Here is a 23540-nt window from a genome sequence, read left to right as displayed (position 1 = left end):
TGAAGAACTTTCTTCCATGAATTCTTGCAGACATACAGGATGGAAAGATGGGCTATTGGGTATGTAAAAAGGCAGGAAAACAAGTAAAAATGGACTCAGGGTTCATACAACTGCATGCAATGGGAGTAAGATGGGAATAAAATTGATCTTGGCAAGAGAGAGAGAGCAATTAAACTCTTAGCTGCCACGTGTCTGTATTCAGCTTAGTTAAGTTTCAAATGATAGGATTGTAAATCAATGTTAGGGGATAAAAAAGCCTTTCGACACATATAATTTAATGTAGATAGATGGAATTGTGGAAAGGCAGCAAATCAGCTTAATAAAGAGGTGCAGTAAGAAACAATAAAACATTTTATTTCTTTGCTATTGTGAATTATTAACTAGATACTTCCCTTCCATATCCATCTGGCAATCAATGCTAGGTATTACATTGCCAACATGCTGTCAATATCTATAGGCTAATTAAGCTATATGTTCAGTAATCGAGAGCAGATATTCCTATCTTAAGAAGTTTATGATAAATATTACAGATGAATAGTGTAGCCCACCTTTGTCCTACTTACTTGTTGGTGCCATATTTTTTTTCTGCTGCTTTGATTTCTTTATCTTCCTGGTAACCACGTGCATTCTGATAATACTGCAGAGGATGCTCCACAGGAAATGCCACAGGAAGGAATTTTTTGCTTTCACTTAACTCACAAAAGTATTTGATTTTTTGAAATTCAAAGGAAAGAACCTCCTGTCCATCTTCTCCCTAGAAGGGATACCCCAAATTAACTTTCTGTGTACATGGAGCCAGTTTGGAGATTTCTACCATTAAGTGGGACACAACATGAGGAAGCTGGCCAACTGGTTTCCCTGCTGCAACAGGCCAAGGCAAACGTAAACACTACAGCAAGGGACACAACCCAGCTGTATTTTTGCAGCTTTAAAAAGAATTAAACTGCTAGAAACCAATGGATTTAATTTTCCTAAAGGCAAATGTTTGTATCTGTTGGCGAGAGAATATTGCTGGAAAAGCGAGGAGATACATTTTCTGTCAAATTTCACCTCCTTTCCATTTATAACTCAGGGTACCACCAGAATATTGTTCCAGTTGTATGGTAGGTACTGCAATTGTAATTTGTTGAGACAAGTGCTGCAGATGGGAAGGAATGTAAGTAAGGTATTCCTTTTCTTAAACTAAGCTCTTTTCTTTGCAAAGAGAATTCAGGATCCAAGCCATTAATTACACATGCCTATCTTGTTTGAGATCAGAACCACATTTCTGTGACACATTTTTTTTCCAACACGAAGTACTAAGTCAGTGGTGGCGAACCTTTTAGAGACTGAGTCCCCAAACTGCAACCCAAACCCACTTATGTATCGCCGGATGCTGGGTGGGCATGGCTATGGTGGAAATGGTAGACTGGATGGGTGTGGCCATAGTGGGCGTGGCCAACTCGATGTTGCTCTGGCGGGTGGGGCAGTGGGCAGGAGGGCATCTTGCTCAGCGGGTGGGGGGGAATGGGGGGAGGCTCTTGAGCCCTGCAGCTCTTCCGAAAGGGGGAGGAGGGGCTGTGCTGGGATTAGGGCTCCTCGTGCCTTCAGCTGCCCGCCTGCACTCTCCTGACAAAGATGCCGCGGCTCCGCTTGCCTGGCAGGGCAGGGGCACACTCGTGCATGGGGACGCACATAGGGCTGCTGCCTCGCTTTCCGTGCCTGCTTCCGCCGAAAGTTGCTCCCTTTATAGCCTCTTGCCTATTCCCAGACTGCGCATGTGCGGAGAGCTGCGCATGTGCAGCTCTGCGGAAAGCTGCACATGCGTGGAGAGGAGGAGGGAGCAGCTCGGCCCAGCAATGGCTCGTATGCCATCAGAGACGGCTCCGCGTACCGCCTGTGGCACGCATGCCATAGGTTCGCCACCACGGTACTAAGTCAAAATGAGCTGTCAAACTTAAGTGAGCTATATAACAAATTGATGAGAAAGGTGAACTGTCCTCGATTTAACACCATTATTTAATTTCTTACCTGATCTCGGTGGAGTGGTACCAGTTCTGCAGAGCCGTTATTTGGAGTTGGCACAACTTTAGCCAAAGTAGCTTTCCTTGGACTGCGCACCTGAACGACAAATAATTTGAACAATTAGTTTTTAGAATTTGGATCAAATCAAGCAATATTTAGAATTTCCTCCATAAAAGAGAGGAAACAGATGCACTTGGGAGTTAAGCTACATTTGCATTAATTGTACTGGTTTTATCTAAACTTGAAACAGGTAGGTTGCAATTAGTGTGTCTGAATAATGCAATATTCAATTTAATGTCAATTGTAAATTGATAACAGACTGTGTTTAACACAATTCTGTTAATACGAGGCTAGCAGTTGCACCTGAGGTTTTAGACATTGCTAATCTTTGTGTGTGCACCAGGGAGAAAAGATGCTGTCAGAAGAAAACAGTACATGTTTTTTAAAAAAAGAGGCTCATTACAATAGAGCAGTGATGGCGAACCTTTTAGAGACCGAGTGCCCAAACTGCAACCCAAAACCCACATATTTATCGCAGGGTGCCAGGTGAGCGTGGCCCACTGGGTGAGTGTGGCTGTGGTGGTCATGGCAGATTGGGTGGATGTGGCCAATGTGGGTGTGATCACCTCGATGTTACTCATGGGGAGGGACGTCTGTGGGGGCCGGGCAGGGTTGGGGGAGATCCAGGGGGTCTCTGGCAGGTGGGGCGGTGGGCAGGAGGCTCGTTCTGCGGGGTGAGGCGAGGTGAGGCAGGGTGGGGGTGCCATTGTCACAGGAAAAGGTGAGGCAGGGGCCGGGGCGGCTGCTGCCTGACACCATCGGCCCCTGCACACAGAGGCCAGTGAGCGCATGGGTGCTGGGATGCATCCGGCCATGTGGGACCTCGACCAGGTAGCGGGTGGCTGGTTGAAGAGGGACGGTTCCCATCTCTGGGGCATGGCGTGCGTGCCCACAGAGAGGGCTCTGAGTGCCGCCTCTGGCACGCGTGCCATAGGTTCGCCACCACTGCAATAGAGCAAAAATTTAAAATAAGGGTTTTACAATTTTTGCTTTCTATAACTACTTTGCAATTTTGTTAACCATAAAGTATGTTTTACTGTATTATTTCATTAATATACATATATAAATTTGTTCAAAGTTTTTCACTATTTCCGCCTATTTCTGCCAAGCTGTAACCAATTACCATACCAACTACCCTACAAATATCACTTTGAATAGTAGAAATTTCAATAATGCAACCATTTTATGGGATTCATTAACCACACTACTTGCAACCTACCTGCACTAGCAAACAAGTCCTCTAATTTCCCTCCTTTGTTCATCAAAAACAGTATCCCCTGGGCCAGGGGTAGGCAACCTTGGCTCTTTTATGACTCGTGGACTTCAACTCCCAGAATTCCTGAGCCAGCCCATGATTCTACAATTGTGTTTCATTTCTGAAATACTCCTCAAAAGATATCCACGAGGCATTAAACAAATGAGCTTCAAGTATTAGCCTATGACTTTATCACATGCACTGTTTGATAAAAAAGAAAGAAAAGAAAGTCTTAATTCTTGCTTTGTGCTTTAAAGAACTTCTTGGTTTAATATTTTGTATTAAACTTAATGGAAGAATGTATAATTCACCTTTGACATTTCTGGAATAATCAGACACAGAACACTGATTAATACTTGAAATGAATGGACTATGACATTGTATCAATTCTAGAAGGCAATTGTGCAAAGCAACATATTTAGATGTTACAGTTTAGTCCTCCCCCTTCCGAGATCATCATCATTCAAGAATTAGTGAAGGTTTCTTCCATTAGGCCTGCATATAATAAGAACTGTACTATCTGGAAAGCCTAAAAGCCTTCTAAACAATGCAGGTGGTTACGGTTGAGAAAATAATTGAGGAAACCACTGAATAACAATAAGAGGCAGAAAGCTATTGTTTCATAATCTTTCTTTGAATCAACCTATCCTAAGATCAAAGTCATTGTTAGCTACATTCTATTCATACTTTGTTAAAGGCAAATGCCCCTAATACCAACAGTTATTTTTTGGTAAATTCAGATTGATTCCAGTTGGTCTGTTGTCCTACTGCTGAAATCTACCAATTCATTTTAACCAATATTGTCCATTCCAATTGGAAATACTTTTCCAGTCTGGGTAGATTTTGCTCTGTGATTTTGAAACTGGGACTTTTTTTTAAAACAAACTGAATATGTACCCATGAATTACAGACTTTTCATTTTCTCTTTCAAAGACAGCGAGTAAATGAAAACCATACAAGGAAAGTACAATAATATCATATGATTCCTGTTAAAGAGGCAGATACAATCAAATTATTTCTGTTCTGACCACCACTGCAACAAACCTTTAGCACAGCAAAATCCAAGCAGCAATTATATTTATATTAACTTAAAGAAAAGCTACAGAAAAAAACATCTACTTTTAAGTCTCTTTGATCAGTTATTCTGTAATTTCCAAACTGGGCACTGAAATATATTAATGTATATTCTGATACTGATGGACTCTGGGAAACTCAACTTTATTCCAGAGGAAATTATGTGTTCCAAGAATGGAAATGTGGGAAATATTCAACGTCCATGAAAGATAAATAAAATATTGAAGAGAATTTTAAAAAGGAAAAGAGATGAGAAATTTTCATTCAGGTGATCAAGTTCAAACAAAAAATGACTGATGTGCTCAGAGATATATTTTCTCTTTTGTTCTGCTTACAGGTGCAAAACCTTAATAGGATCACCACTTGTTTCCTCTGATAAGTAAGCGCTCACATTTGGAAATCAAGAAACCATCTCAACTTTCCAAAATAACTAGTACTGTTGGGAGGGGGAGGGAAATCTCAAGCCTATTTTCCCTGGAGAAAGCCACACTAGTTTACAAAAACATGAAAAATGTCAAATAAAACTATCATGACTAAAACTAACACCTCTTTCAAAAAATACAACCATTAAAAAAGCTTTATTTTTTAAAAAAAAGAATACAGGCAATCTAAAATATCCCATCCATATCAGTAAGTTAAAAGAATCTCAATTAGATTTACTTCCAATTCAACGAAAGCCAGATTACATTAATTAAAATTCAAATGACCACTTCCTACCTATAGCATTCTGTTCACCTCCCTAGATTCCAAAATAAACAATTGATGCATGCAGAATAAACTGCCTTTAAATACAAAAAAACAAACCTATTCACTTTAACTTGAACACATCAAAACTAGTCAGGACATTAACAATGATTAAACAAGACTCAGAAAAGCAAACGCCTCAGCAAAGTGTGCCTGTTTTGTTTGCCCAACAAAGCCTTGTCAAGTAAGAAGCACATACATGTATAATTCTGTATGTTTATTTTTGTCATAGTTATGTAGTGTATATTGGAGATGGTGACCCTTCGAGAGCTGTATGCAACAAAATTTCATTTTAATGTATGCCGATTAGTGTACATTCAAAGTGACAATAAAGTTATTATTCTATTCTTATTCTATACAGAAGCAAAATCCCAGTGATTCCACCAAGCTTTACAGATGTTCTCTGTTTCACAGTATTTGGACTTAAGACTCGGTTTCACTCCTGATACTCGTTAAGAGGGGAGTGCAAAGTCTGGCCACCTTATCAGTTAAGTCCAGAGCTCCTGTGCAAGGAACCCCCGAAACACACCTGAGCACCTACACCTTCTTCAAGAAAGTAAAGCGTGTGCAGGAGGCTTCTCCCCACTTTCCCTGATCTGATCTTAGAAGCCCCAGGCAGAGAAAGCTATGCCAGCCTATGCAAAGGTAATACGCTCACTCACCCACCCGCCACCATTCCGCCCCTCTCCCGCGTGGCTTTTGGGTCCCCCGCTCCCCTCCCCGGCCGGCGACTGACCCAACAGCAGTAGAGCAAGCAGTGGACGTTGACGCTCCACAGGCCGGCTAAGGCCGTGAGAAGGTGGACGACCCCAATGGCGGCGAGGAAAAGAAGCGCAGCTTCAGGGCTCTCGGTGCCGGCGGCTGACCCCCAAGCCCAGGCGGAGGCGCTTGCCCCCCAAACCCACAGCCAGAGCGGGTAGAGTAAGCAAAAGGGCAACACCGTCCCCCATAACAGGCGCGACCGCCTCCGATACGGAATCACGTCTTGCACCAAGTCGTCCCCCGGCCCCGGCCCGGGACTGGCCCCCGCTGTTGCCACCATCCTTTTTTCCGGCCGCCGCCGTCGCCGGCTCGCTTCGGTCTCGCTTCTTCCACTTCCGGGGTAGGCGCCAATGAAGCGCGTTGAGCGAGCATGCTCCCGGCCTGGGCCGTCAAGGTACGCATGCGTCGCCCCTTCGCACCGCCCACTGGAGCCAACGCTTCAACCCTCACACCCCTTTATGAATGAGCTATGCACGTGGCTCTCTCCGCGAAGCGACGGCGTCGTTCCAACTACGCGTGCGCGAAAGCGTGAGGCGTTTTCTCTAGTGTCCTGATGACTGTATTTTAAAGCTCCACCACCCCCCGCCGCGCCTCGTTCAAACATGCGCAGAAGAGAGCCGGTGCTGGGCAGGGAGCATGCGTGTTGGGGACAAGGAAGAAAGAAGTGTGGTTTTCCGGAGCCGAGTGTGGCATGTGAGTGTGATATCTTTAAAGCTCTGCTCCAAAGCCCTTTATGTGATCTAAGGGAAAACTCCATTTTTTCTTCCTTCCTCGGTCTTTAACTTGCATCTGCAGAGGTTTCAATCTATAATACTTACTGTCAGGATCAGATTAATTATTTCATATAATCCCGTGACCTGTTGCCTGCAGGTACCAACCTGATCGGTTTGGGAAGCCAGGAGAGGGGCAGACGGCGACAGTTTAGTTGCGGATGTCCAGTAGTTGCTACTTTATACGTGATGATAGAGTGTCGTCACAAAGTAGCAGCTTTGTTGGATCTCCTTTTAAAGTTGTCTCAGTTGGTGACCTTGACAACCCATGGTAGTAAATGGTGGGCGGTGATGTAGGAAAACGTACGCAATAATACATCTGTTAACTTTGAAACTCTTCAAGTTACAAGGTTGTGTAATAGCCTCTGTGTGTGTGTGTGAGAGAGAGAGAGAGAGAGAGAGGAGGAGGAAAATCAAGCTTTGAAGTCCCAAGGGAGGGGAAACCAGTTGTATTCTCTTTTGGTGGGTAAATTGGGCTAGCTACTGAACAGTATTTAAATCAGTTAGAAACAGCCACTTCCGTGTATTTTTCATAATGCTGCAAAGGTACATAAAACATTTTTGCATTTCTTTTTATCGTTATCTGTCTCTGGTGGAAAGGCAAGATGTACACTCAGGATTTATTTATTTTTTAACTTGTCTCCCCTCTCAACAGGCAGGCAGCTCTGGAAGTAACCTTGCGGTACTGCCACAAAGAAACCGAGCAATATGGCCGGTGTGTTGCTGCTAACCCTTCTTCCTGGCAGCAGGACTGTCACCAACTCAAACTTGATATGGCCAAATGTACATCATCCCAGTAAGTTCTCTTGGGCTGGAGTGCTGTTTTGCCTTCGTGGGGGTGTCAGCTTTGATTAACTGAGGAAGGTTTGCTCCATTATCTGCCTGTAGAGTTCATAGCATTTCTGTGTGTAGCTTTTACTAGGTTCCTGCATTTGTTCTTTGTCCATTTTTTTCTTATTTATAAATCTATGGGACTTTTTTACAGCCCAATTGTTCAGAAGATTCGCCAAGATTGTGCTGAGCCATTTACTGCATTCGAGGAGTGCCTGAAGATAAATCAGAGTTCTTCAATTAAATGTTCTGAACACCTCCAAAAGTTTCTCCTCTGTGCTGACCAAGTGAAATTGAATACATAAGGTTGGTGCCCCTAAATGTTTGCATTAGGCATTGGTATATGTGTGTATGTGTAAATAAAATAATATAAATTCATTTATTGCATGTCTTGCCCACATTGTAGCAGCCATTTGACATAATGTGGTAAGAAAAAGCTGAAATAACTGACATATATGTCACACACGCAATAACAATATCTTGTTCCTCTACAAGGGACACAAGAGTCAAAAATATAATTGAACAATTATTGTTCTCTTGCCCCAAGACCAAATTGTATCACTGTGAAACTTGAGAGGTGGTGGTTGGGCCAAAAAGACAGAGGCATTCATTTTTACAAATAAAATGTCTCCTGCATCTATTTGTCTAAACTTCCATCAGCTGGAGTTTATTGTCACCTTATTCTCAATTCTGCACATAACATGGAAATTTTTGCTATAGTGAATTTCTTATAATGGGTGGGAAGTAGTAGCTGATGAACTTAATTGCATTCACTAACTGGGCAAATTCATAAGAGATTGATAAAATTAACATTGCACTCTTTATATTGATTGATTGATAATTATGTGCCATCAAGTTGTTTTTGACTCCTAGTGATCAAAATGATAGATTTTTTTCCCCATGATCCCTAACCTGTTCTTTCAAATCTCCCAATGATGCAGTCATTGCTGCTGTAACTGAGTCCATCCACCAGCAGGTGATCGTCCTCTTTCATCCCACCTTTCCCAGCTTTTCAGACCACATAAGGTGTCTGAAGTAAGATACTCTCTAGAAGATAATTAGTGAGCTGGCTTAAGTTCCCTAATTGAACTGTGAAGCTTGGTGGACTCTTAATTTAGAAAATAATACTTTATTCATGACTAGACCAGCAGCTGTTTACAAGCCAGTTTGCAAAATGAGTGAAATACTGTGACAATTGTTTGTGTCGTTATCTTGCATTTGGAAATATGCTCATTTTGGATCCTGGATGATATAACTTACTAATGAATTTTGGAAGGGCAATATTTCATTTTGGGCGTATTTTCTTCTCTCTCCCTTTTTTTCACAATCCAGCCTTTTGATTTCTTCAGCAGAAACCTTGCTATTTCTTGAAGGGGCATTACGATTAAAGATTTGACCAACAATGGCAGCAGCTTCTCACCTATCATGAAGATATCCTTCCCAGACTTCAGCATCCTTCATTTATCTGCAGTGATCCAAGATACCGCAGCTTGGCACATTGAAATTTAGTTGTGTTGACATGACAATGGAATCTCATCTTTACTTACACACCCAGGTGTCTGGGGTAGTTATTCCATTATGTTTGGAACTTTTGCAGGCACTATACAGTAAATTGCAAAGATCCCGAGTAATCTTTTCTGACCCAATTTTGCAGACAGAATTGCAATGTTCCATGGTTCAAAGCAGAATGATCCAGGTAGATTAATGAACAGAAGAAAAAAGGAATCTAAATTGCCATGGAACTTCTCTGAAAATATTTTGATGTTCTCTCATGGACTGCGAGACTTGCCTCAGGGTATCCTGTTTATGCCCAGCTAATGGGCAGCGCCTCGGCAACTTTGACTTGAAAAATCTTGAACAAGGTCAGACTTAATTTCTTAATTGGAGAGTCACTATATATGACCATAGCTGTATACCAGATTGGGAAGAAAAAAAAGTCCACCCATATAAATTATTTTTTTATTGTTACCAAGAAAACTACATGTTCAAGACTACTTGGTCACTAGGATACAAACTTGATTCAGAGGAAACATGAATAGTGTACTTTTATTCCATTTCTGGTCAGTAGAGGGCACTCTGCAAACATCAGAATGTTCTTGATTCTTTATGACTATATTGTAAAAAATGACAAGAAAAATGACACTAATGAAGTTCAGCGGTTGTCAGTCTTATGTATCCAGTGTTTCTGACTGGATTTGTATTCATAACTCTGAATATTATTGGAGTGATGTTTGTAGAATCTTATATGTGTCAATGCATTGTTTATATCACTTAGCCAATGGGATACGAGTTTTGGGAAAAATGACCCAGTATTCTGAATTGTCATGATAGGGCAGGGGAAATTATTTGTAAGGAGGCATGAATAAATGTGCAAGAATGAGAAGAGTCAAATGAAGACCTAATGTTGAATGGCCATGGTGACTATTTGATGAGTACCCTCTTAGAAAAGATTTAAGCCTGTCATTCCATATGCAGGCATGGAAAAGTAGAGATTGTAAAGCTAAAAGCATGATTGATTTGATTGTTTATGATGGCAGATTGAAATAATTAGTGAATGATATAGGGTGCTGAGAGATTCTGAATATGAGATAGACCATTATCTAGTAGAATTAAGTATAGATCTTAGAAAATGGATAACGAAGAAAAAAAATAAGAAGCAAGAGTGAAAGTGGAGCAACTGAGGGAAGAGATGTTACAGAGTTGCAGAGAAGTGTATGGAGCTACATTAATAAAGAATATAGAAATAAATGTATGATGGAATGAAATTTTAGAAGAAAAACTGGAAGAAAAAAATGCAAGAGGGAGAATAATTGCTGCAAAAGTTGAGGATGTGGAATTCTGGGAGTTGAAGTCCACATGCCTTAAAATTGTCAAGGTTGAGAAACACTGGTTTAGAGAAAGCATAAGAGGAAGGGGATGGGCTTGGATATTCTTTTCTGCTTATGGAGTTTGGTTGCTGAATGCTTAAGATCAGTAGATGATGGAAGAAAAGCATGCATGAAAATAGAATGCTTGGTGAATGGTTTAACAGAGAATATGACAAATATGAATGTTCCTTTATTTAGCTGATCTATTCATGGATAATTGTATAAAAAGTGTAGTGACTTTAGAGCTATGCTAGTTGGGGGAGTGAGTGTACATGCAGGTTTGTAAGTAGCTGATGCCATGTTATTGGCCAAGGATAGAATGATTTGCAGCAGATTGTAGGATGCAGTAGGAACTATGGATCTGAACATTAATTATCAACGTCAACCTCACTAAGTTGATCAGGCCCAAAAGTTAATTTCACAGGAAGGCTAAAATTATTTTCATCCAGCTTGGCTGACTAACAGAGTCTTGAAAACCTGAGTATGTTGTACTTCCTCCACCTTCTTTTCTTATACTTCTTCATATACTATGAATTAGGGATGCACCTGCTTGAGCCGCTTCCAAAGATAATCTCATTTCTGAGGACTTAAAAGATGTTTCAGCCCCTTTTGCCCAGGTAAGGCTTCTTGCATATTTTCATCAAGATCATCTCACTTACCAAGAATGAATGACCATCAAATTTCAAAAGAAATACATAGGTGAGGAGAAGAGAAGGTGAAGAGAAAAGGGAAAATCCAAGACATTTGTGGTTGGATTGAATTAATGAATTCCCCCAAAAGAGTGAAATTTTAAGAACATATTATGTGAAGCTTTATGGAAGCAAGGATAATTTGCAAGGGTTGAAAGATGTGAAGAAGTACAATTGGTGTTAAATGTAAACTGAACATAGTTTCATTTTTTTATTCTCATGCTTTTGGCTAATATTTCCTATTCCTTTTCTGCCTTCTACCGTGTTTCTCCGAAAATAAGACCGGGTCTTATATTAATTTTTGCTCCAAAAGACGCACTAGGGCTTATTTTCCGGTTAGCTTTTATTTTCAGGGAAATATTGTATTAAGTGCATTCGTCTGGCTGGCGATCTTCACTGGGACTTATTTTTGGTGTGGGGTTTATATTACGAGCATCCTAAAAAAATCATGGTAGGGCTTATTTTCCGGTTGGGTCTTATTTTCGGGGAAACACGGTATATAATGCGGCTTATCCTGGAAGGAAATATAGGTAGTTCTTGCTAACTGATTGCCTTTTTCAGTCATAATTTTAAACAGTCACTAAACAGGGCAGTCATTAATTGACTCTTGTCTATTAACACAACTACCTCCAAGCTGGAGTCCTTCAGATTTGTGGAGAATGCAGTATCTGCCAGCGAAATAAGAACTGGCTAGCTGGGAGTTTTGGCATTTAAGGGTGGGATGGGTCCTTAAAAGTAGGAAGCCATTTGTTCTGTTCCCTTGGTTTCAAAGGCATTTGTTGTTGTTGTTAGTTGCGAAGTCGTGTCCGACCCATCGCGACCCCATGGACAACGTTCCTCCAGGCCTTCTTGTCCTCTACTGTCTTCTGGAGTCCATTTAAGCTCACGCCTACTGCTTTAGTGACTCCATCCAGTCACCTCATTCTCTGTCGTCCCCTTCTTCTATTGCCCTCAATCTTTCCCAGCATTAGGCTATTCTCCAGTGAGTCCTTCCTTCTCATTAGGTGGCCAAAGTACTTGAGTTTCAACTTCAGGATCTGGCTTTCTAAAGAGCAATAAGGGTTGATCTCCTTTAGGACTGACCACTTTGATCGCCTTGTAGTCCAGGGGACTCGTAGGAGTCTTCTCCAGCATCATAGTTCAAAGGCCTCAATTCTTTTGCGCTCGGCCTTTTTTATGGTCCAACGTTCACAGCCATACATTGCAACTGGGAAAACCATGGCCTTGACTATACATACTTTTGTTGGCAGGGTGATGGCTCTCCTTTTTAGTATGTTGTCTAGATTTGCCATAGCTTCTCTCCCCAGGAGCAAGCGACTTTTAATTTCTTGGCTGCAGTCCCCATCTGTGGTGATCTTGTAGCCCAGGAAGATAAAATCTGTCACTACCTCCATTTCTTCCCCATCTATTTGCCAGGAATTGAGAGGGACGGATGCCATGATCTTGGTTTTCTTAATGTTGAGTTTCAAGCCAACTTTTGCACTCTCCTTCTTCACCCACATCAAGAGGCTCTTTAGTTCCCCTTCACTTTCTGCCATTAGAGTGGTATCATCTGCATATCTTTTCAAAGGCATATGATCCCCATTTACCATTACCAGCCTCTGGGAAGTAGCCTCCAATACATTAAAAACTTTTGGGGAAAACAGTCATGCTGAAGGAGCAGGTTTCTTAGGCTCTTACTTCACCTCCATTTCCTCCCTGGAGGAACATAAATCACATGAAAGCTAATTAATGAATTTCTCTAAATGGGCGGTGGTGTTAATAGGCATTAGAGCAGAAGAGTGACTTGTTTTATGTCCTCCCTCTTCCTCTGGGTCAACTCCCCACCCCCATCCCACAACATCAGACCAGGACGGGAATATTGCCTTGAACCACTGCACTCTTGAATTGCCATCTCCTGCCAAGCAACTTGTCAGCTTTGCCTTAATTCCTCATGCAGAAAAATGTCCTCATTTTACACACCGTTTCTTGTTTGCCGTTGAGAATGTCCATCGATCATCACAAGGCCCTTTGGTGTCAAAGTCCTCTTTGCTGGTGAGGGAAGGCTTTTTTAAAAAATCCACAGAGAGGCTAGTGTAGGGAACTGCATTCCATTTGTGTCCGCACATGCACACACAGGTGCACACACATCAATACACAATGGCTTGCCTCCAAGAAAAGTCCTATATAGCCAATACCTATGAGAGAGTGAGTGGAGGAGGTGGATGGTGCAAAGAGTCAATGCCAAACATTTGAAGGTTTGCAGCATTTTTAAAATGGCTTCTTTGTACATTAGTGAACGAATGAACTCCTCATAGTAAAGGAGCAAATGCACACACCCGTTCATGTAACTGGTTGTGAAGTATGTGAACATACACATACTGAACATACGTTCTTGGTGAGAATTCAGATGCCTGCATGTCCTGATTCTAAAGGTGTGGGTGTGGGTGGGTGGGGGAATTAATTGAAAAAGGCTTGACAAAGTGCCCATGGATTTCTTTATGTTTATGGGCCCTAATTTTGTGAGCAATAATAAGCACAATCAGCACCAGATTCTATTTAGATATTCTACACTGGACCCTTCCAGAATCTCAAACTTGAGTAAGTTATCAGAAGATACCATGTCCTGACAGCGGTCAGTGGTGGACCTCAGATTTTCTCCTCCGTGTAGGTCTGCAGATTTCCTTCTCTTTCTCAGTAGTAGACATAAGCCAGCCATTCTAAACACATTTAATTCAATTTGTTTTCAATCTTTGTTAAAAATAAAATGAGCATTTTCAATGGTGAAGATGATATTCTGGAGTGCTCCTCTCTGGCTATGAGCCATGGTGGCGCAGTGGTTAGAATGCAGTACTGCAGGCTACTTCTGCTGACTACTGGCTGCCTGCAGTTTGGCAGTTCGATTCTCACCAGATATTAACTAAGGTATGTAGGAAGCACATCACATTAGTAATGGGGGACTTTAATTACCTTGACATCAACTGGGAGACAAACTCTGCACTAAGTGGAAGATCAGATTCCTGACAAACCTAGCAGACAACTTTGTTTCCCAAAAAGTAGAGAAGGGAACTAGGGGATCAGCCATATTGGACCTAATTCTCACTAATCGAGATGAAATAATAGAATGTGTTGAAGCCACAGGAACCTTGGGGGGGGGGAGTGATCATACAGTATTGGAATTCAACATCCAAACACAAGCAATAGAACACCGTCAAACTAGAGTCTTGGACTTTAAGAGAGCTAATTTCAATAAACAGGGAGCTTGGAAAGGATTCCGTGGATGGGAATCCTCAAGGGGAAAACAATTCAAGAAGCTTGGGAAATTTTGAAAAGTGAGATAATAAAAGCCCAATCTAGCACAATACCAACGAAGAAGAAAAATAACAGCTCTCAAAAGAAATCAGCATGGCTGCATAAAGAACTCTCTGACAAATTGAAAGACAAAAAAGACAAGTATAAAAAGTGGGAAGAGGGGCACATAACTAAAACAGAATATCAGCAAATAGCTCGAGCCTGCAAAGATGAAAAAGAAAGCTAAGGTTGAAAATGAACTAAGGCTTGTGACCAAAGTCAAAAATAACAACAACAACAAAAAAGCTTCTTTCAACATGTAAAAAACAAGAAAAAAGTTAAGGAAATGATTGGTTCATTAGTGGGAGAAAGTGGCAAGAAGGTGACAAACAACAGGGAGAAAGCAGAACCACTTAACTCATTTTTTGTATCCGTCTTTACACAAAGGGAAAAAACAGTCCAAGCTATCAAAAACAGTACCATAAAAAACAGAAACACAAGTTAAGATGGTGAGCACCTGTCCACCCTAGACGAGTTCAAATCACCAGGACCAGATGGATTATACCCCAAGATTCTGAAGGAATTGACAGATGTGATCTCAGAACCACTGAACTATATATTTCAAAAATCTTGGAGCACTGGGGAACTATCAGAGGACTGGAAGATGTAGTTCCCATCTTCAAAAAAGGAAAAAAATGGATCCAGGAAATTACAGACCTATCAGCCTGACCTCAATACCTGGGAAGATTCTGGAAAAGATAATCAAGCAACAAATCAGCGAACACCTAGAGGCAAACAAAGTCATTACCAAAAGCCAACATGGGTTTGTCAAAAACAGATCATGCCAGATAAATCTTATTGCATTCTTTGACAGGTGACAAAATTAGTGGACCAGAGGAATGCTGTGGATATTATTTACTTGGACTTCAGTAAGGCATTTGATAAAGTAGATCACAACCTACTACTTGATAAGATAGAAAAATGTGGGTTAGATAGCATCACCACCAGATGCATTCGTAGTTGGCTGACTGGCTGTACTCAGCGTGTGATCCTCAATGGAACTGCATCTACATGGAGGGAAGTGTGTAGTGGGGTGCCCTAGGGGCTCTGTTCTGGACCCAGTGCTCTTCAACATCTTCATCAATGATTTGGATGAGGGGGTAGATGGGGAACTCATCAAATTTGCAGACGACACCAAGCTGGCAGGAATAGCCAACACTCCAGAAGACAGGCTTAAGATACAGGAGGATGTGGACAGACTTGAACACTGGGTGCTATCTAACAAAATGAAATTCAATGGTGAAAAAAGTAAGGCTCTATATTTAGGCAAGAAAAACCAAATGCACTGGTATAGTATAGGTCCGTGGTGGCGAACCCATGGCACGCGTGCCACAGGTGGCACACAGAGCCCTCTCTGTGGACACGCGTGCCATCGCCCGAGTCCTAGGCGTTCAGCTAGGTTTTATAAAACCTTTTCGCTTTAGGCCTCCACTGCTGTGTGCAAAAAAAAAAAAAAGGTTCAATCAATCAATTTCAAATTCTCGTGGGAAAAAAAAGATCTTGCAAAGTTGGAATTGATTGATTGAACTTTTTAGTCCCACCCAGTCTGCCGTTACCACCATGGCCATGCCCACCCAATGGGCCACATCCACCCAATGGGCCACGCCCACTGGGCACCCAACAATACATAAGTGGGTTTTGGGTTGCAGTTTGGGCACTCGGTCTCTAAAAGGTTCACCATCACTGGTATAGGTGGTACCTTGCTCAATAGTAGCAACTGTGAGAGGGATCTCGGAGTCCCAGTGGGCAATTACTTAAATATGAGCCAGCAGTGTGCTGCAGCTGCCAAAAAAGCCAACACAGTGCTGGGCTGCATTAACAGAGGATAGAATCAAGATCACGAGAAGTATTAATACCACAGAATGAAAGTAAATGCTGGTTTTGGACAAAACCAGCCCACAATGAACCATTGGTTCGCTTAATGACCACAAAAAGATTGTAAAATTGGGTCAATCTCATGGGTGACTCATTTTACAACCATCACAACTTATGACCATGATGGCCAGGCTCCATTACAGTCATAAGGATTCCCTGTATAGGCTGTTTAAAGTACTGAAAGTTGTAAGATGATTAGTAGTTTGTGGTCCTCTATGCCCTCCCATTTTCCAAGACAGTAGTCATGGAAACAGCAGGATGGTCAAAACAGAATTTACCCCCCACCTCCCTGCTCAACTGATACTAAGTGACTTGCCCCCACTGGCCTGTTCCCAAACATTACTCAGAAATGTAGCTGCCATGGAATAGGTGATACGGGAATAATTATTGATGTGAAATGACCAGCTTTGGTTTTCTGAAAATACTGCTTTCAGCTTCTGGATAGGGAAAGCTCCCTGTTCTTTAGCTTTACCCCAGAAATCTCAGGCCTGCACAACTGCTGCTTTCTCTGGCCAAATGCCTCTGCATTGCTAAGGATCACTCTTCCAGCCTTGTTCCCTAACTCAAACGTTGTACAACGTCATGCAGGTTACTTCTTTTATAAATGCTTTGGGTGCTGATATTGTCGTATTTTCAAAGGTTTCATATGAAGAATTTCCAAAGGTCAAAACACAACTGCTGAATTAGTAGTAGCAGCAGCAGCCACTCTCAAGCATCTTTAACACCCTCCCCCCATACAGACACATATACCCCTTTTTTGTGACATGGATATTCTGCTTCAAGGTGAAGCTACAGATTTGCCAAAGTATTTTTCTAGGCCAATCTTTAGAACTTAGAGGCACCCTGGGATATCCAGGATTGTTTTTTCATGTCACAGCAGGAAAATTGCTCTGCAAAATTTTGGGGTGATGATCCTGGCCCCGGGGGGGTGGGGTGGGGTGGTAAAAAAGGGGACAGATCCCTATAGGCTGCCACAGAAGGTTGGGAGACTTGAGATGAGCTGTAAGTTGTTCAGTTGTCTTTTTCTACAACCAGTACCCAGAATAATTGGTACATCTTTCCATAAAGCAACCAACTCTAGCTTGAAAATACTGCTAATGTCCAGCTGTGTACAAGGAACTCTTTTTAGAACTTCACCCATGCTCAACATCAATGTCAAAGATCTGAAAATGCAAACAGTGTACCATAGGCAGGCAAGGCATTAGTTTTTCGCTGTTTTAATTTCCAAATGCACATGCAAAAGACATCAGCACAACACGACAGAGGATCACAACAGGCATGGAAAGGTGAGATTCTTCTTTTCAGCAGGCATGACATCTGGAGAGCACTGATTACTGTGTGCTTGCTTCACAGAAATCCTTTTCAAAACTCACTGTACCCAAACTTAGTGCAAATATTTCTGGAGGAAGCTACAGCTGTATAAACATACACAGAGGGCACGATTCATCTGGCTGTTCCATGCACGCCACAATAGTTTCATGCTTTCAATTCTGTGTCTTGGGAAGGATTTCTTTCTGGTATGTGTACAGTAGTACCTTCGTGTCAATGTTAACTCCTGGTAACTGCCTGGACAGGCCCCTGCAATTTTCCTGGCAAAGTTTTCCGGAAGTGGTTTGCCCTTGCCTCCTTCCTAGGACTAAGGAACTGGTCCAAGATCTCCTAACTAACTTCATGCCCAGGGCAGGACTTGACCTCAGCATCCCAGTTTCTAGCCTGTTGCCTTAACCACTTTGCTGATACGGCCTTTCAACTTTATTAAATATTGTAATCCTGTATCTGTATGGGAACGTGTCCTGTTTCAGCCAGTTCTAGCAGGATGCAGATCACAAGCATTTTGATCCTCAACCAGAAATAGTGGCTGGTGTAATGTGGGGCAGAGATGTTGCCAAGCAGTCAGTCCTGTGTAGGTCTTCTGCAGCAGCTTGTTGCAGCCAAACCTCTGAAAATACAGTTCTAAGCTTCACACATTAAAAAAACAGTGCGTGAACCGAAAGAAAAAGGAAGAGGCTTAAATAGCTATCCTACCTTGAGGAGTATCTTTGATTAAAAAACAAAAACACCTCAGACATAATAGATTGAGAGGTGACACCCTTATGCTGGTACCCTTTTTATAATCAGTTATTCTGAGCTCTTAAAAAGGAGTTTGCAGTTTCAAGCAGAAACTGTCTCTGCCCAGCAGCAATCTGGCTGTCTCTCCTGTCATTCAGGTAGTCCTCAACTTACAACAGTTTGTTTAGTGACTGTTCAAAGTTACAACAGCACTGAAAAAAGTGACTTCTGATCATTTTTCACACTTACGACCGTTGCCCCATCCCCAGGGTCACATGATTTACATTCAGATGCTTGGCAACTGGTTCATATTTATGACAGTTGCAGTGTCCCGGGATTGTGTGATCATCTTTTGCAACAGTGGGGGAAGCCAGACTCACTTGACAATCATGTTATCATTTAACAATTGCAGTGATTCACTTAATTTCAAATTTCTCACCTAGCAACGTAATTTCTGGGCTCAGTTGTTGTTGTAAGTCAAGGACTACCCATCTCCTGTATTTGCCAGGCACAGCCTCAGGATAGCTTTGATATTTTAAAGGACTGAGAGGCTATATAGGTGCGATTTCATATAGAAAAATAAACTTTTTAAAAAGTGAAGGACAGATAATTGGAAGTGCTGGGTTAAGGGGCACAGTGATAGCTAAGTTAGGATTTCTGTGATTAAGTGCCCCATTCTAATCCAAAGCCAGGCTCTGTGGTTATGGAGAGGTGCACTGTGGTCTTTTATTTTTTATAATACAGGTACTATTGCTTAGTGACTGCCCTGTTTAGCAGACCTTTGAGGTTATCATGGTGCCGAAGGAGTAATTTTACAAATGGTCCTTGCACTTAATACAGTTGCAGTGTCCCCTATGGTCACGTGATTGAGATTAGGATGCTCACAACTGGCAGGTATTTACAACTGTTGCAGTGTCCCCTGGTCATGTAATCGCCATTTGCACAGTTCCTAGAAGGTTCCCAACAAGTGGTTCAATTAAGAACCACATCACATAGTGGTGGAGTTGCCTGACCCATTCATCATTAAGTGTGGATTACCTATATATCTCTCTTCTTCCTCTTAGATGTAACTGTCCCTGTGTACATAGCAGATGCTGGCACATACTGAATGACTACGAAGGGACAACAGTCGGTTTGCTTTGTTCACCTGTCCAGTAAAATCAACTACAGTAGACGAAATAGTGAACAATTGTGACTGGGCCCGCCGTCCTGTTAAATATTTTAAGACAGGAATAAGCAGTGTGATGCCTTCCAGACAGTTCTTTTTACTGTCATGGCTGCAGCCTCTTGTTGTTTGCCAAACTGGTTGAAAGTGACTTGAGTTAAAAGTTCAAAACAGGGCAAAGGATTTGCATTTAAAAGAGCTCAGTCTTTTACCACAAATGTATACATTTGAGTTTTCCCCACCCCAGCCCTTCATACATAGTTATAGTCTTAGGATCTTCTTTTGAATGAGCTGCTGGTTAACACTGCTTATGTTAACATTGCTGGTTAACACGTGCACCACTGATTGTTAGGCTGGCTACCCCTGAACTCGGTGGTCAGCCTAAAAGAGAGAAGTCTGCTTTTAGAAAAATCATTTTAGCCAGACACATTTGCTCCACATCAGATTACCTCCTGGTAATCTGTTGTAGAGTAAATGTGTCTGGCTAAAATGATACACCTCTTGGTGTATTACAGAGGGGTTTTTTTTATGTCATCCGGATATGTCAGCAATAAAAATGCTTCCATCCACCTCATAGATCTGCAGAATGTAAAAGCAACTCAGAGATCCAGGAGACAAGTGTGCCCTTTTTTGGGGGGGAGGGGCAGGACAAAAGCGTGCCCTTTTAGGGGTCCCTTATTGGTAATGATGATCCAGATTGCATGCTATAGTGGCAAAAGAAAGCATTGCTACGATGTCTTCTGAGCTGCTTTGACCAATGAAAGAGCATGACTGAGGCCATCTTGCATGAAGTCTTCAGCTAGGGTCAGATAATTAATGGAAAGCAGCCAAGAGGTTAGGAAGTTTCAGTCATATCCTTAGGAAGAACATCCTTAGAATCTGTCTAAGGAGCCCATTCTGAAGAGTTGAGCTATTCTGCATAGCTTTCAAAAATGTCTTTAACTGGGTGCCATGTTCTAAAAATTTTTCGGATCAAGGAGACACAGCACTGGCTGGGGAGTCTTAGGACCACAGCAAAATTGAACAAGAAAGATTGGTGAGGAGGTATAGTTCTTCAGTGTTGCAGAAAGTATATCAAAATGATAAATGAGAAAAGGCAACAGTCCAGTACTTGCTCAGGGATGAAGCGTTGCTGAATTGTAGTGAGAGAGATTTATGGAGGGTCCTAAAATATTCAAAGGTAGATTAGGCAGAAACCTGTGCAGTGCACATTGAGTACCATGGAGGTAGTTTTCCATCTATCTCAAGAGGGGAGATCTATGGCTTTCCAGATGTTCTTAAACTTTATCATGTTCATCGTAGCAAATCATTGACCATGGTTTTGGAGCGGATTAGAGTCAAACAACATCCATAGTTCCCCATGCTGTCTGTCCTTAATCTAGATCATTTCTCAGTAGTCCATAGAATCTCTCAGCTATCTGGAGGAGGTATAACATATAGCAATGATAAACTCTTTCATTTTTCCAAGAAGAACCTTCTAAATTGCAGTTCTGTGAGCAGGCTGGGATTCTGAGTTCAGAACTTCACTCTCTTTAGCAAATTAGAAATCCCAGAATCTTTATAGGCGGCAAGCCCTAGCAGTTAATATGACCTAATCGACAGTGTTAATGTCAAAGTACTCTTATGGGATACTTTACTTTAGGGGGATTTGTTTTCTTTCTGGCTAATCTGTACATTAGCACATTCAAGAGAAGGGAATTTTCCGCGTCAATAAAAGTTGAGAAAAAGCACCCCCCAAAGCATGGAAACCTTACCAAGAGCTAGACCTCCTGCTTTTGTGCTTGATGTATCAACTAGGTGTAACGCCCTGCAGTTTAAACACAAAGAACACGATGCTAGACGTACAGCTACACAATATGAAACTGCCCAGCGAGAGGACATTGGGTGAGGGGACGGGAAAGGCAGTGCAGCAAGGTCCTCCATGGTTCAATTCTCAATGCCCAGGAAGAATCACACACAGGCCTGACAGCCTCACGTGCCTTATTAGTGTTACAGGGTCCAAAGAGTTCTGCCCGATGGATCGGTCTTGCCCCTCCATGCCATTTACCCCCTTCTACACCCAGAGTGGCTCGTATCAGGCGGAAGAGCCAAGGGTCAGGAGGTGAAGTAGGAGTTTTGCATGGAGTACAGCCTGTCGATTGGATTGCCCACTCGAGTCTGCAGGAGGTTGGCCTCAGCCGCAGACAGCAGGCAGTCGCCCAAATGGCCGATCGTGTCGCTGTCCATGTCATGGAAAACACCTTCCGAATCTAAATGGAAAAGGAAAGAGATGGTAAACATTGCTTGGGAAGATGAAGGTTCTCAAGCTAGAGTAAATCATGCTCCTCGCTGAGAGAGAAACATGATTGGTCAGAAAATGCAGCCACCCCTAGATTCTTGTAGGTCTTCAATTAGTATGGCATCACGGATTCTGTAATTCTTTGCTCCAACTAGTGATGGCTTAAGTGGTTCTCAACCTTTTTAATGCCGCGACCCCAACCGGTCGTAAGTCGAGGACTAAACCGGTCGTAAGTCGAGGACTAAACCAGTCGTAAATTGAGGACTACCCAACCGGTCGTAAGTCGAGGACTTTCCCTGCCCGGGAGCGCCGCACATGCGTGGTTCCACCCCCTGCGCTGGCCGAGGCGTAGCTGGCAAGCGGCAGAGACGGAGCAGGCCGACCACCAGCTGGCCCAGCCCAAGGGAGGTAAGGCACCCGCCGGAAAAGGGGGAAAAAATGGTGGACAAAAAAAATGGCGGACAAAAAAATGGCGGACAGCCTTGCTTGGCGACCCCCATGAAATGGTCGATCGACCCCAAATGGGGTCCCGACCCACAGGTTGAGAACCACTGGCTTAAGGTAAGGAACCAGCTCCCCCTTTCACTCAGAAGGCTGGTCGCTGCTACTATATCTTACTGTTGATGTAGCTCACTCAATACAGGTGAACTAGACAGAGCAAAAGGGGTTTATGGCCGTTTGCCATGGCCAATTCGCTATGGCCAACTTGCCATGGCCATCTCACCATGGCCCACTCGCCACAGCCAATTCGCTGCAGGACAACTCACTGCAGGACAAGCGTTACACAGTACGATATCAAAGAAACAGTGGAATAGAATCATTGAAGAAAGGATGCAAAAGGAGGGACAGAATGAAATGTGAATGGCAAAAATTAAAATATTTGTAATTTATTTTAAATAACTAAACAGAATTGTTAAATTGTCCCGTAGCGAGTTGCCCCACAGCGAGTTGTCCTGCAGCAAGTTGGCTGTGGTGAGTTGGCTGTGGCAATTTGTCCCATTCCGGAGCAAAAGATTGCCTAGGACAGCCACCGCCTCCTCCCTCTGCTCCTCGGCCTCTCGTTTTCAAGGCCCATACAAAAGTACCACTTTCAGTGTCAGGTAAATGCATGCACACAGTCAGGTATGATATATGCATTAGGTACAATTCACTGCATGATAGATGTTCATCGGTAGCCTTTGAAGGGAGGGGGAAAAATAGAATCAGAAAAAGGGACTGATGGTTCTAAGGCAGCCAAAGGCTGCCTTCCTACGTGTGGGGAGACGTAATCATTATGCAACCACATTAGAAGAGCGCTGGCAAGAAATAAAAGCACGTTGCAGATATAGCAGAACAAGGGGATACAGTGGTTGGATAGCTGAAAGGGAGAAACTGAAAGGAATTTGAGGAAGGTGAGTGAGCCCACCGTATGGATGAAGATGGTCTCCCGGCAACTGGGGTGGGGTGAGTCCTTGCCGGTACAAGTCTGTGCTGTAGCTGTTCTGATCCAAGGGAAGCAGCTGCTGCTGGGCAATCCTGGAGTAAGGTACCATGAGCCCATCTATTCCATGCACACTGGCGCTATCTATTGAGCAGTTGGTGAAGCAATAGGAAAGAAGGCGCAAACCATCATTAGGAAACATTAACAACAATAATACTTTTTATAAAGAACAATGAACAACAATTGAAGCTACTTTCTCCAAGATCAGGTGAGACTTATTGGATGGATGTGCCATGCTTGGTATTCTTTTTTTTTTAAAAAAACATAAAACTAGCAAATGGAGGAAAAACAAATCGAAGAAAATATA

The 23540-nt window shown here is 42.5% G+C and overlaps 3 protein-coding genes across 6 annotated transcripts in view; 1 reads left to right on the top strand and 2 right to left on the bottom strand.

Moving 5' to 3' along the window:
• Nucleotides 1–559: 559 nt before the first annotated feature.
• On the bottom strand, nucleotides 560–6179 carry LOC114922550 (manganese-transporting ATPase 13A1-like). The gene is made up of 3 exons (XM_029284094.1): nucleotides 5874–6179; nucleotides 2011–2100; nucleotides 560–754 (listed from the first exon to the last, which is right to left on the bottom strand). The coding sequence occupies exons 1-3, from the start codon at nucleotides 6177–6179 to the stop codon at nucleotides 560–562; spliced, it is 591 nt and encodes a 196-aa protein (XP_029139927.1).
• Nucleotides 6180–6509: 330 nt separating this feature from the next.
• On the top strand, nucleotides 6510–10130 carry CHCHD5 (coiled-coil-helix-coiled-coil-helix domain containing 5). Of its 3 annotated transcripts, none has more exons than XM_015815714.1 (4): nucleotides 6510–6592; nucleotides 7325–7465; nucleotides 7655–7806; nucleotides 8853–10130. In XM_015815714.1, coding segments are annotated over exons 1-3 (294 nt in total). In that variant the 5' UTR covers nucleotides 6510–6590; the 3' UTR covers nucleotide 7806; nucleotides 8853–10130. The 3 variants fall into 3 exon arrangements, with proteins under 3 accessions (XP_015671200.1, XP_015671201.1, XP_015671199.1); XM_015815715.1 differs by having other exon boundaries at nucleotides 8850–10130; XM_015815713.1 differs by having other exon boundaries at nucleotides 8833–10130.
• Nucleotides 10131–21569: 11439 nt separating this feature from the next.
• Nucleotides 21570–23540, bottom strand: part of LOC107287244 (LIM homeobox transcription factor 1-alpha-like) — a 74608-nt gene continuing 72637 nt past the window's right edge. The window contains exons 6-7 of one of the 2 annotated variants that reach the window (XM_015815733.1): nucleotides 23159–23293; nucleotides 21570–21724 (exon numbers count right to left, since the gene is read on the bottom strand). In XM_015815733.1, coding sequence (XP_015671219.1) covers nucleotides 21570–21724; nucleotides 23159–23293 — 290 coding nt within the window. Of the gene's footprint in view, nucleotides 21725–23158; nucleotides 23318–23540 lie in introns of both variants that reach the window. The other variant, XM_015815732.1, reaches the window with a different exon arrangement.

Source organism: Protobothrops mucrosquamatus, unplaced genomic scaffold (assembly GCF_001527695.2).
Source record: "Protobothrops mucrosquamatus isolate PMUCROS unplaced genomic scaffold, P.Mucros_1.0 scaffold370, whole genome shotgun sequence".
Lineage (NCBI taxonomy): Eukaryota > Metazoa > Chordata > Lepidosauria > Squamata > Viperidae > Protobothrops > Protobothrops mucrosquamatus.
This window is presented reverse-complemented; position numbering and strand designations above follow the sequence as displayed.

Bases quoted from the DNA above. Each gene is read 5' to 3' on its own strand.
- LOC114922550 (XM_029284094.1), bottom strand. From the start codon at position 6,179: ATGGTGGCAACAGCGGGGGCCAGTCCCGGGCCGGGGCCGGGGGACGAC. The intron at 2,101-5,873 runs GTCAGTCGCCGG...TTTGTCGTTCAG, and splicing joins GCTTGCTCTACTGCTGTTGG to GTGCGCAGTCCAAGGAAAGC. The intron at 755-2,010 runs GTAAGAAATTAA...TATCCCTTCTAG, and splicing joins TACCACTCCACCGAGATCAG to GGAGAAGATGGACAGGAGGT.
- CHCHD5 (XM_015815714.1), top strand. The intron at 7,466-7,654 runs GTAAGTTCTCTT...ACTTTTTTACAG, and splicing joins GCCAAATGTACATCATCCCA to CCCAATTGTTCAGAAGATTC.